This window comes from Acanthaster planci, linkage group LG06 (genome assembly GCF_054643075.1).
Source record: "Acanthaster planci isolate LZ-2023a linkage group LG06, COTS_SCS, whole genome shotgun sequence".
Lineage (NCBI taxonomy): Eukaryota > Metazoa > Echinodermata > Asteroidea > Valvatida > Acanthasteridae > Acanthaster > Acanthaster planci.
The window spans coordinates 4,632,353-4,646,567 of NC_141782.1; the positions used below are offsets into that span (position 1 = coordinate 4,632,353).

At 41.5% G+C, this 14,215-nt stretch overlaps 1 protein-coding gene across 4 annotated transcripts in view; it reads left to right on the forward strand.

Annotated features, from left to right (window-relative positions):
- LOC110988993 (putative phospholipid-transporting ATPase IIB) overlaps positions 1–14,215 on the forward strand; it is a 173,221-nt gene that overhangs the window by 85,631 nt on the left and 73,375 nt on the right. For all 4 annotated transcript variants that reach the window (XM_022253028.2, XM_022253026.2, XM_087138273.1 and 1 more), the window contains 2 exons: positions 11,046–11,342; positions 11,698–11,859. In XM_022253028.2, coding sequence (XP_022108720.1) covers positions 11,046–11,342; positions 11,698–11,859 — 459 coding nt within the window. The remainder of the gene's footprint in view (positions 1–11,045; positions 11,343–11,697; positions 11,860–14,215) is intronic.

The following is a 14,215-nucleotide window of genomic DNA, read 5'->3' on the forward strand; positions in this document are numbered from 1 at the left end:
TTCACTTGAAGTGGTTTGTTAGCATGCTATGGATGAAAGCGTTACCCTGGTAAAGTCCTGGCAACACCCGTGCTCAGTGTGCTGTACAGGAAATATCCAAATTAATGATAAAAAATGTCTGAAGAATAATGCAAATACTAGTATGCGTACTGTTCTCAGTGCAACAAGGTATGATATAATTGTGATTACACCTGTGGGGTTAGGGTTGATTTAATTCATGTGGTTGGCAAAGTGTTCTCTTGAAATTCTGTACCATATTCTTTATCTGTTAAAGAGGTAGAGAAGCCTTCTTTCCCCAATTATAGCCTTTAAACAAGAGGTGACAAGACCATCTTCAAAATTAACATGAAAAAATGGAACAGTTTTCCCATTTGTGATTGAAAAAGGTTAAAAAAAATGGGCTTCCTTGAGTCCCTTTTTCGCCGATTTCTGAAACACTCAGTATATATTAATGATGTGCAGGTGACCCAAAAATGTCACAGGAAGGCATGCTCAAAATGTGATGATCTTGCGCGGTTCTTATCCACTACATTGATTGTTCCATACATCTAGTGTAAGTGCCTAATTTGTTGGGTTTTTGTCATAAACTAAAACATATCCAGTCTTATACAGTTCAGGCAGGAGTTTCGTACCATGAGACTTGGCCTCAAGGTTTTCATGAAATAACACATAGAATCGATCATTCCTGGACAACGCATTAAGGGTAGATTTTAAACCTTCACGAGTGTCGCAGATAAGTAATATGCCACAGATTTTTGGAAGACCGCTTCAACAAATATCCAGTGTCTGCAAAAGCACTTCAAATTTAGAAAAGGGATGCATAAGCCTCGCCGACTGCTTGTGTTGTGCTGCAGCTGCCGGTGTATGGCGTTGTGCTGCTGGACCACTGCCAGGTTTGATTTTGGGACCGCCACAGCAACCCCGCAAAACTGACAGGTTCCATGCTGTCGTCCTCATTCATTGACAAGTAAATTATAGTTACTGTCATAGGAATTGAAGCCACTGGTGTTCCTGAGAATAATCTGATCCTTGTTTATCTTTCTTTCTTTGACACTTTGAAAATTGTAGACTTGGTAAACAAGCACGCACTTGGGTTGCTGGTTTTTTTTTTAAAGCTTCGCATATACACACATACTACGTAGCCCGGTATTCAGCCTAAGATTCAGGTCTAGTTACTCAGGTCTAGTTGTTTGGGCATAGTTTTTCTAGCCACCCATTTATTTTGTTTTCCTTTAATTTAAAACAAAGACGTTTGGCATGCTTGCCGTAGAACAGGTGTACGTTTGCCCAAAAACTTTGCCATGCTTGGCATCCTTGGCAGGCTGGCCGTAGAACAGGAGCACACTTGCCCACAAAACTTGCCATTTCTGGGCCGTGAAAAATTCCTTGGCACGCTTGCCAATTATTCACAGTGTGTATCCACTGTTCAAAGTTACAGTTGGAAACTAGCCCCACAGAACAAGTGAGGTCTAGTCAAAGTGTTTCAATCTGTCACGTGACTTAAACTACAATGCAAATTACCTACAAATAAAAATGCAGTTTTTCCAACGATTGCACATAAGGTTGGAATCAGCCCCACCAGAACAAGAGGGTGCTTCTATGTAACTATATATATTTTTTAAATTAAAACAAGAATGATTAACACATTTCAAGTCTTACTTCAAAACTTTAAGAATGATTAACATATTTCAAGTCTTACTTCAAAACTTTAAAACCTTAATAACTAATTAAGATGTTCCTTTGGTTTGAATTGAGGCACTGGCCATCACTCTCAGCAAATTTCTGCCAAACGTGCACCGTACACCCCTCTGGGACGGCAGGCAACACATGGCCACCATCCCCAGGAAGTACCCAAAAGACACCTAACAATGGAACACGCAGTGAATCTGCATCCATTACCTAAAGGCTGTATCAATGCAATCTTGAAGATTAGCCCGAAAACGGGCATTACCAGTGTCTGACGGATGAACCCCGTCGGAGCGGAAAAGAGAGAATTCCGACCATTTAAATTGGGGATGGTGAAGAACCGATGCACCCACTTGGCAGCTGAAAGAACATGCCTATCAATTAATGGCTCCAAAGTAGCATGCACGAAGCAGTAAGTCTGACCAAACCAACTGAGCTTCAGGATAAGTAACGTGGCATTCCTGCATGAATAATGCAATGCACTGGCGTCTTGTGAAAAAATTGGCACCAACCAATTCATTAGTTCCAATGTGTACTGTTATATCAACATAGTGGGCTCCCCCTGGGCCATACCAGCATACTTGGGGCCTACTGTCTAGCCTGGTTGCAGCCCTATGAACGATGGAATCACCAATGATCCAAACATCCCCTGTAAACAGGGAAGTGAAACAAGAAATAACTAACAGTTGGAGATTTGAGATGCCAAGGGATAGAGTCAAAAGCTCCCTTATACAGCAGGCAGTTGACACTGAACTAACGGGAGGATGTACAGGGTGGTAACGCTGTGCAGCCTTGGAATGCCAATGCTCCATTGTTTCTATTTCATCAAAGGGAAATTCCAACCCTGAAGCAGTTGATGCAGTGCCAATATGAAATGAGTGTACACTAAATGACAAATCTTCCAGACCCAAGAACAAGAACACCTTTTTCAGTATAGCGTTAAGCTGATATTGAGTAAGGCGAGCCCCTCCGAATAGCAGAAAACCCACCAGTTAGTCTCGGTGGAATAAGCACAAATGATCCCAGTGCTCTGACTTTACATATCTTCTAATCCGTTTAACTGACTAATCTAACTACCTAAGGAGGGCCCGCTTGATTATTCTTTGTGTGCCACAAATAGATTACGACTGAAGCATTGGCCTTTCCAGAGTTGTAGAATTGTACATCTGAGGCAAGGAGAAGTGAGTTCTGGATGTGATTCTTTGAAATGGCAGCAAACTCGCCAGTGCCCATGAATCCGAAAAACGCATTTAGCATAACAAAAGTGTGACTTCATATTGATCGTTGCAAACCTGAGGTAGGGCTTGAACAACACGGGTCAGCAATGGCAAGGTTAGTGGTAAACGCTTATCCCTAGATAAAGTGTCTCTACGACAACATGTCAGCAACTTTGTTACTAAGAAATTGTCAGTAGGATCTGGTCAACCCTGAATTTTATGATGATAGCCTATCCTGGAAACGTAAGTGATGGTGGATTGTGCAAGCCATTGAAGTGAAAGCCAAGCAATAATTGGCTTCACACTCTTTGATGAGATGGGGAGAGGCATGTTGAACAGTAGGACCGAAAAGAACAAAATGCATGCTATCCTGTCTGAAAAGTCTTGTACATATTTGAAGCTGGGGCCGTTATATATTAAAGTGGCTAATCTCACCTTCTAACAAGCTTGGAGCAAACCAGGGATCGGCGTCAGATCGGCTTGTGGAGCTAACATACAGAAACGAGCCATCTGGAAATGAGACAAGGAATCAGCAATATCATTGCATACATGTATTCCCTGGATATGGACTGCCTTACAATGTGACGTTATACTGCAGAAATTGACATACAAATAGGCACACTAAATGCATGATTCAATTGCAGCTAGATGATTGTTGTTGATAATGTGAACAACGGCCTTATCATCTGTCCGAAAATGCACCCTCTGGTTGGCTAAATGAGGGGCCCAGCAATATACAGCGACCACTGATGGATAAAATTCGCAGTGTGCAATTGATGACAACAGCACCAACAGCTCCCCCCGAGCTGTTGAAACCAGCACCCGCCAAAATAACCACCGAACCCAATGCTACCGGCACGTGAATAACTCCAATTTATCATTATCAGGCCAGCCCTGATAACAAAAGAGGGAAACCCCGTTGAAATGTTCAAGAAACTCCAACCACACGAGCAAGTCAAGCTTCGAGCCGGGAGAAATGCAGATTCTGTGATGGGGTTTCTTTAAACCACGGGTTAATCCAATCAAACACAGGTAAAGGCCCAACCTAGCGCAATAGATTTACACACAAAATCGAGTGAGCCAACTATAGACCGGGTTTCCTTGAGAGCCAATTTCCTGCACCCCAATACAGACTAAATTTTTTCCCGCAGAACACAGACTTTGGCATCTGGCAGGCGCACCTCGCATTGCACCACATCTATTTCCAAGCCAAGATAACCCTTGACAGGGGCCCTCTGTTTTCTCATGTGTGAGCGGTGCCCCCAGCTTAGCACTAAGCCCTTTAAAAGTATTCTTAAGAACTTCACAATGCTGAAAAGATGTACCAAGAAATAAGAAGTCATCCAAGTAATGTGATGAAATTCATTTCCAAAACCTGCTTTGCATTGCATTCAAAAAATGTTCTGAAGGTTTCAAATAATGGGCATGAAATAAAGTCGCCCATCGATAGTCACTTCTTGTAATAAAACTTTTTGTGAAATTGAAAACCTAATGTTCGTAATCTGAAGGCACAACAGGAAGGAGCCTTAACGCAGACTTAATGTCCGTCTTTGCTAACCATGCATTGGGACCTGCAGACATGGCTCACTTAATTGCTGAATTAAATGATGCATAATGGACTTTACTACAGTCTTTTTTTTGATAAAGTCATTCACAGAAGTCCCGAGGGGAAAAGACAGATGATGGATAAGGCGAAAGGAATTATGTTGCTGCTTAGGCACAAGACCAGTGGGAGAACATTGGAGATTTGACAACGGTTGATGTATGAAGGGTCTCGCAATTCTTCCCTATCTGATGCTGACTTGAGGCACTTAAAATCTCTGCTAACTCTAGGACCCTGAAAACCAAGCGAAAATCCTTGTTAAAAACCTGCCTCTAACAGAGCGACCACAGAGAGGCAACCTCCGGAACCGGTCCAGGCAGAGCCGGCTGAAATGCCTCATTGCACACCCGATGTAGCAGCAGCCGTGGTCTTTGTGTTACATGTATAGATTTTGCCTCTGAGTTTAGCCCCTTGTTTCGCGGGAAAGCTGGAGGGTGTAGTCCCCACGGCTACTCTGCATGATGCTGCACCGTGCGCTGAACAACTATACCGACTGTAGCTATGTACATACCGGCAGGGATTCCCACAACACCGGGTCATGGAATTGAGCGAAAGACAACCTCTGGTGTGTAGTTTTGTGTGGCTATTCGAGTAATATTTGCTGAGGGAAACAAACTACCAGCTACAGCCGTTGTAACCCAAAGCTCCATATCAATGGCTGCCCATATGGAACTGCTCCTCATAGTTGAACCATCCCAGCCCGGGGAATTGTACTGCCACCGTGCAGATTATCTCTGCATACTTCAGCAATTCTGAGAACCGGCTTGGATGTCGCACAGAGTAAATAACCATAAAAACATGAAATGCTCTTGACCATTTATCATAAGAATCAAGTTTTCACGGCTGAGGCGCGACCGGCCGAAAAACAACCCTGTCTTGCTCGACCGCCATGGTCAGCTCTGAATAGCTCACCACTGAGGCCAGTACCCTGGTTGCATTGTCATGGTACAGTAATGCCAACTCAATATATTGACCGTTCCAGATTTTTCTTTTACTGACGAGGAAATGTGGCAAGCAATGGGGGCTCCGATGCCTGCAGAATGTAGATGGGCGGCTCAAGTCATGTGTAGACCAGTTGCGCCAGGCACAAGGTCACTGTAACTGGCATTTCCAAGCTGACTGAAGCTGAAATCGATGGTGTGAAGAGTTTGGCTTGCTGGTGTAACCAATCTCATTTTTCCGGCATGCTTGGATTTCTGGAAGAACGCACCGGATAAATGAGTTCATTGCTGCAACATGCTCATTTATCCCCAGTCGCATACGTATGTACGCTGTGGTCCCACATTTGGCATGGTGGCTTATGTGGAAATATTATGCAGAGCAGACTGGAAGATCGGGGAATCACTTTGACTTTGCCGCTATCATTATTGAATATTCAGCAAGGTAGTGAATCCGCCCCTTGCCAGATCTTTGCAAATGGGTGTTTATTTCAGTGATTATGAATTTGTGGGAATTGAGTGTCAATTATGCTTGGGAGTGGGGGCGGGCCTTTATCGAATGTCTTTATGTATGAGGATATGGCTTTCACTTTTAAAAGGGCAAAAGGGCAGCAAACCTAACACGTACACATCATCAATGCCTTGAGCGATCTTAATTTGAACGTGTATGCAGCCCGTCGTGGAAGTTGGAAAATAAGTCCTCCCTAGTTAGGTTTCCCCCTCAGTCAGCCTATGGGTCTTCTATACCCCTTGGCACCCAGCTATTCACTCTCCCACTGCCAACTCCAACTGACACGCTCCGGTAAACACACACACAGGGCATGCAGCCCCAGGATCCAGTGCAGCATCCATTGTTCCCGCCATCACTGTTCCCGCCTTAACACCTCACCGAGCTAATCCCTACATCTGGATCCCTCTCTACATCATATAAGCTCCACTCCCAGTTAGAATCCTGCAGTCTCCTGAAGACGGACAGAGTACACTGTTTGAAACGTCGAGTTATTCCCCGGTTCTTCTCAGAACCACACATACTCAAAGAAGAGATAAATACATGGTGTTACCGCAATCTTTACAATAGATCAGTGATCTACTTCTGTCACCTGTAATTCCCCTATCAGAACAACTAAACTACTTTCACGTGAAACACTCGCCACAACACTACTTGGAAAGGTTCTGACGTAATTACTTGGGTTCAGTCCAAGACTTGCACTGAAGCCGGCGGTATTACTAGTAATAGATTAACATCCTTTGGATTAGGTTGCAGTCCACTTAAAGGTCCATAGACCAACTAAGTGTCAGCATCAGCTGTGGTCATGGTCGTTACCGTAGATCCAGCAGCAGAACCCTGGCTAACACCTCCCACTGCAGCTGGAGTGGACTGCATGAGCGCTGGGCGTGCCACCTCTGTCCACTTCACTGAAGATTGGCCAGCTGTCACTTAGGCAGACTGCAGTGTGTCAACTGGAGCTGTGGCCCCCATAGGATCCCCTGGCAGCAGTGTTCTCATGAGCTGGATCACCCGTGGGCGCTTCCACACGGCGGGGGCACCCAGGACAGCGGTGATGCCCAGCTGCATATGCTAGGAGTGACCGTTGAGCCCATGTCTTCTGTCTTCGTGTTGAACAGGCATTGCTGGGGCCTCAGGATGTGAATTGCTCCAAGGTGTAAGGAGGCCTCAGCTCACAGGCAAAGGGACAGCAAGGCAAACCAGTCCTCGAACTCCCTCGGCGAAAATCGGCCCAAAAGCCTGTTCTTGTTTATCATTCTAACCCCCAGTTAAAATCAGCTGATCGAAAGACCCAGAGTTGCCCCAAAAACACCTGTCTGCAGAGAATAATGGATTTTATCTTGCAGAGACCAAATAGAGTATCCTGGTTTCTGGTTAGCCAATCTACCTCCAAAACCCTAAATGTCGCAATATTTGAAGCCTTTTTCCTACCTCTCAAAATGTACATCTGTTATTACCACAGTGCTCCTTAATTTTTCGTCTGTGTGTTGCATTTAAATTGGTTTGCTGTCATGAATTTCTCATTTCAATGCAACTTTTTTGCCAACCTTTTCCCTTGCAGTTAGCAGCATCTAAACTCAATGAGGAAATCTACTAAATGTTGTATCTGAACTGGATGAATGTCTTTGTGTTTGAACAGTGATAAATGTTATCTGTTTTCTAATCAGAGGGTGAAATATTGCCTTTGTTCCCCAGAAATTGTTTTTCAACAGTTTAAGCAAAATGTTTTGTTTTTAGTCTGTCTTCTAACTTTGATATTGTCTCCGAATTTGGAGACAGTTGAATATTGTACACTTATGCACGATACAGTTATGGGTTGTTGAGAGTTCTTTTCAAACATAACTTCATGCATTCTTCACTCATTGTGATAAGCAAGGAAAATAAGTTTCGGTTGCATTGAGATATAGCATGTGCAGTTTGGAAATTCAAAAACAAATGATTACGTGACACCTTCCTAATTGAAGGAAATGGAAATGTACTTGTAGGAAAAAAATGAACACCGCTGTTTGAGATAGTAAAGTCCACAAGGTGATGTAAATAATATCACGTGCTGAAGAAATAATGAAGCAGCAATTCTTGCCAGACATTGCCAATAGTTTCAGAAAATCATCATCTTCAAAAACATGGCTGGCAGAAGTTAAGGAAAAGAATCTGTAATCAATTTAATACATGGATTAACCAAATGTTTTTGTGAAGTCTCGACCATGCATTTTTTTTGGCGTGCCAGAGAATTTGAAAAAAAATGTTTGCAGCATCACAGAAGAAATAAAACATGAACATGAAACAGCCATTGTGTATTAATAAGGGCATAGTTTTGAGTATGCAGGAGCCACTCTTTCTTAAAAATCAGTCACATTGCTTATGTGAAAAGGTTATGAAACAGGGAAGTGGTCATTATTACCCATATAATGACTAACGTGGCACCTTCTCTTCGTGTTTATAAAAAATACTCATTTTGTGGATTTAGCCTACCAAGAGAATGCTCAGAGTAAAAAAAATGCATTGATGGGGGCGGCAAACAAATCTAGTTATTGAATGATGTCCTGATACGGCTGTCGTTCCCTCAGAGTTTCTTGACCATGCAGCTGTATAGGCTGTCTACTTGTGGACCCGTTGCAAATGTTAGCAGCAAATATAGCCATTTGTGCTTGCATTATGCACTGAGGTTGTGTATGATTAGCTTCAGGTTAGGGCTTCGTCTAGAATATGTGATGAATAGAAGACCTTTTCACGCGTGGACACAGCCTAAGTCTACGTGAATATACTGAGTGCAGCTAAGGTGCACAGTTACTAAGTCAGAATTTGCTTCCATGGCGGCACGTCCAGTAATACCGTGCCATCATCTCCATGGGCCACCGAAACACTGGATATCCCAATTTTCTCCCAATTTCTGGATGCACCTTTGACCAAACTTAAACCGCCGATGTCTCCCTTAACTTTATCAACTAATTTTCATGACAGTATTACAGTAACATTACAAATATTTAAGTATTTAAGGCCGCTTTCTCGCACAAGAACAGAGAAAAGGCAAATAAAGTAAGTAATTTTAATGCATGCAAAAAGTTCTGAATCCGTAAAGCTAAATTCTTTGTAAGCCTCACACATCAATCCACTGTAGATGAAAACTGAGTGCACTTATTATTTAATAAAGTAGTAGGTAGGTTTAGAAGCCTGTCAACTACCAGTCAGTGTTTCTTCACAGGTCATTCTCAGCATGGCCATCTTCCTTAAATTCATCGGGACCTTATTTCAGTTCAGGTTGGGATGGTTCAACTGTATCATACAATCTAGTGTCAACGTCACCTTGACTTGCCCGATCAGCACGGTCAATGTAACAGAAATTCCAGTCGCTCTCATTGTCTGACTTGGTTTAATTCACAGTTAAGTTCGGGCAAGCACAGCACTCACGCACACAGGCGCGTTAACCCTGAAATCATGAAAACAGTCATATAATTTGCAGAGCCGTAGTGTGACGTTATCAAAATGGGCTTCTCTTGGATACACCTGATGACTTTTGTTTTCATTTTGTCTGATATGAAGGGGAACTATTGTGGGAATTTCATAGGATTAAATAGACATGTACATGTAGGAGAGACATTTCCATGCACACATAGCAATTGTTTTTCCACCTTTTACATGCACATAAGATACCAAGAACTTACACGTGACTAACATGATCACAGTTTCTAACTTACACCTACACTATCAAAAGAGCAATAAATTAGAATATAACCCCCTACGAATTTCCATTTCAGCATCGTTGTGGTGCTGTCTGAAACTTCTGAAAGCTTTCCAATTGAACACTTCACAGGTATGCCCTACTTTGTAGGGATTGGGGCTCTTTGTACCGATTTATCTAATGGAAACAGTGTCTTGGTCCAAGGAGTCTCGTATATGTGACTAAGCCAGAGCTTGCCCTGAATCATGAGGTATAATAACAGTGTTTTAGTATGGAGAATCTAAATTGTTATGTTCATGTGAATTTATAGAACTGTGTACCAAATTTTATTCAAGTTTAACTTGCAAAAGCCTATTACTTTCCTTTCAAAAAATAAGGTGTAGGTAGTTCAAATCCCCCCTCCAGTTTGGTTTGTGCTGAGGGAATGGGATATTTCCATTGATGCTGTGAAAGTTCCCCCAAAAAGCGATAAAATCTTGTTTCAGTTACATGTACTTGCCGTAAAAAGTATGTATTAATGGTCAGTAATTCTTTGAAAATAATGGAGAATTCAGGTAGCCTACACCACTGTGCACAATGGGAAACTTGCCAACAATGTTGTTGCATGAATTTAAAGTGTGCATGATGCATCAATGGTGTGGGCAGGGAACGTCATGTTGCAGCAGAAAATTTTGTGGAAATACACTCACTTCAAGTACAAGTGGTGCACCTTAAATATAAGAAATACGCTGACAAGAGTGATCAAGTTTGGTAAATTAACAAGCAGAAAACCCTGTTTGACCAGTTACATGCATAGACTGATTGATCTATTTCTGTTATGTCTTCCTTGGCAATTTAAGCATGCGATGTGATGGGAAACAGTGCAGCATTGCTTTATTGAGCATTATTACACACGTTGAATCACTGTGGCAGTGATTTGTGAAACGAACTTTTGAAAGCAGTGAAGTTTCTGTTCAAAATAGGTAAATGAATAAATAACATCATTTCTGACTTCAAAGGTTGAGAAGTGTTTCATGGAGACAGAAAAGATAACAGGATTTTATCTCTTTACTTACTGGTAGAAATTTTAGGGCTACACTGCAAAACAATCAGTCAGAAGCAGAACCATTTTGGCCTAATAATGAATGAACCTGTTAGTAACAGAGATGAGATTCTTTAACAAAACGGAAGTGTTACAAATAGATGTTATAACTTCATATACAGCAGAGAGTATTTTGTTTGCTTTTAAAATGGTGGTAAAGGTGCTGCCAATCGTAGTAGCAGATGTCCACCAACCATGATTAAGGTGGCAAGCGTTTGCAGAATTCACAAATGGCCAATTTTAAAAAGAACCTTTGTGAAGTGACTTTCCTGTGTTTGGTTTTCATGAAAAACATGGTTGATTATAATCATTCATCTTAATAAATTTCTGCAGGTATTCAAGAAGCTACACCTGGGTACAGTATCGTTTGGCCAAGATTCTTCTGATGAGCTGCGAGCACACCTTCTGACCTCCTATTCCCAACCCACTGTACCAACTAGCACCACACCATCCCGTAAACCAGCTGTAAGACGAACGGTAGTGACAAAGGTTTATGAGGCAGTCAAGGCTATAGCACTGTGCCACAATGTAACACCAACATATGAGGATGGAGAGATAAATCCAGAGGAGGCTGAGGCTGATCAGGCCAAGGAGGGCAAAGTGGTTTATCAGGCTTCAAGTCCTGATGAGGTGCGATCACACATCTCATGTTCCTTTAAGTTATATTCTATGGGTAATAGCAACTGAAAGAATTTCGATTACTATCTTAAGATATAAAAAAATGTGCTTAGACAGTTATGGTGGTAAAAATGCTGCTGTAATTGTCAGTTTGATATCAAACAAAAGGTTTTCTCATTTTTGTTTCCATGGGATATTGTAATTCCTTGTAGGCTGATCAGTTAAGCCACGGGCAAGTTTGCCAAAACTTATGTGCCAATATTATCAAACATTGCCACATATTTAAGAAAACCCTCATTTAGAAACACTCGGACTACAGGTAAGTGTGTTCATCTGGTTTTACAAAGTTGATGCTTTTTCTTTTTAGGTTGCACTGGTTTCATGGACTGAAGACATGGGCCTTGCTTTGGTAAAGCGTGATCTCAACTCCATGTCATTACGCACACCTACTGGGGACATTCATAACTATTCCATCTTACAGATCTTTCCCTTTACCTCCGAGACCAAGCGCATGGGCATCATTGTCAGGGTAAGACCTTTGTTTTTCTAAATAGCTATACTGCTTTTCTGTTTGTTTGGGAGACCTTTTAGTAAGGGAAAAATTATATTTGGCTGGTCCTAAATATTACAAGTACATGTATGCTCAAGACTAATAGGTTTGGAAGCAGTGATTATTAGCTGGCCAAACACATTTTTATTCCCATTGATAATACCTTTTGTGTAATTCAGCAAAATTCTCAAAAATAGTAATTTCAAAGCTTTGCTAAAACCCATTGTGTGTGCTTTTTCCTGTTTCTGTTAACAAGTTACTGTCAAATGGCTTGTTTCTGCTTCTGTCACCCTACACAAAAAGATGATTTAAGCATGGAGCTATTATACATAAGGAGTAAGCACAAACAGAGATTGAAAGGGTCAATGATGGGCACCGCAAGCACTGGATGTGCTACAAGGACAAACACGCTCCACTTGCGGGCTATTAGCAATGCTATTAGCATACCGCACATGTGTATCCATAACACTTCCGCATGTTCAACGTGGCCTCCTTGAGACGGTAACCACCATCATCAGAGACTTAAATTTCGATAATTTTAGTGATTGTTCTGATACTCCAATGACAATGAAAGTCTGGTTACGTCTTAACATCCCCAAAATGTTTCTCTTAACAATAAACAGAATCACTGAGTCATACAAGTTCTCCAAAAATATTCACAGGAAAACTGAAAGGATGTAGCTGGTCCAGAGGAAATTTAAAAAATACACAAAAACATGGGAAGATTTGTTGTCCTTTCTGTCACTGTCCGCAACTGTCTCGGTATGAAACCTCGCCACATTGTCAAATGTATCCCTGCGGCTTGTTTCCACCTTCTTTTAACCTTAGGAACCACTAGAATTGCGACTCATGATATAAATATCGCAGTTCATATTTTGGGTATTCTGCCAGAAAGGCAGAATGTCATAACTGACTTTAAAAACTTCCAACTTTCTGTCAAATAACCACCGCCAATTCAGAATTTTCCAGCGCATCTGTGGCGATCATTTGCTGACTCCTGAGGACTACAGAAAAGAACTACGCATCTTCTTCGTGCTTCTTTTCCACCATTTATTTACTCCAGTATGCCACTGCAAAACACGACAAGTTTGTGGGTTACCATCTACCCGGCGGTGGCGATCACTGTGTACAAAGAAAGTCTAGGCTCTTCGACACTGGGGCCAGTAACCATGCTTTGTCTATGGAGCAGACCGGAGTAGTTAGTTGGATTACTGTCTGTAGGGAGATCATTCTAACTCCTTGTGTTTAATAGTTCCATGATTTAAGTAACATGAAAGTGACCGTCGACCAGGCCAAAGTGGCCTTTATTACCATTGGTGAGCCAGACGGCGTTCGGCAAGGAAAAAATGTAATATGAAATTTGTTAACAGCTGAAAGTTTTATTTCTGAATTACAACAAAAACAACACTTATACATGAGTATGCAATCAAATTTAACCTTAGAAAAATTAGAATTTTAAGAATGACTTACTTCGATAATTTGGGTAATTTCTTTTTCAACTGGGAGGTACATGAAATCACTGTATGTGATATTTATGATAATTTCCATCAGCTTCAAAACCCACCCTCGGGGGGGGGAGGAATTTAGTTTCTCTGATTAAAATAAATTCATTTCAAAAGTGTCATATCAGTCAGAGTATTGAATGCAGTATAGAAATAGAAGTAGAAATGCATGTGCATGTACATATTGTTCAGGGGTTACCTTGTTACTAGGTGATGTTTTATCAACTGTTTAAGACCAGCCACATACTCAGCTGTCAACCAACAGGAATGGGTAAACTGTCTTGGGTATTTATGAATGAATATCAGTTCACACCTGCCAACTTAGGTGACTACCATATTTGGTACATCATTTTAGCTGAACACAGGGTAATTTGCCATCATGCTATACTGATGGATAGGCAGAAATAGATATGGATAGATGTGTCCATAGGCATTTGGGTCATTCCATGTCAGACCAATACACCTTTAGACCTTAGATCTTCCAATTTTAATTTAAAAAATGTTGTGCTTCAAGATATTGATGAGTCGTAAAGACATGCCAATTTTTTATTTGATCCCAGACCAGCCAACTAATAAAGTTTTACCATATTTTGTATGGGAATTTGTTGAAGATACGACCTTACACTTTTCCTCTATAAAATACGGGTTTTTACCATTTAAACATGCCTGAAAAAACCCTAGTTCTGTGAGTGTGGGTTGTGCTAGACAAACAACAGTTGCAAGTATATAGTAAGCTGTAACACAAGGCTGGACACTGCCCTTCATCATAATCCCGTAAGCTAGGGCATCTGTGATTGGTGTGTCCGATGTCAGCAAATGCATTTGGGACTGGG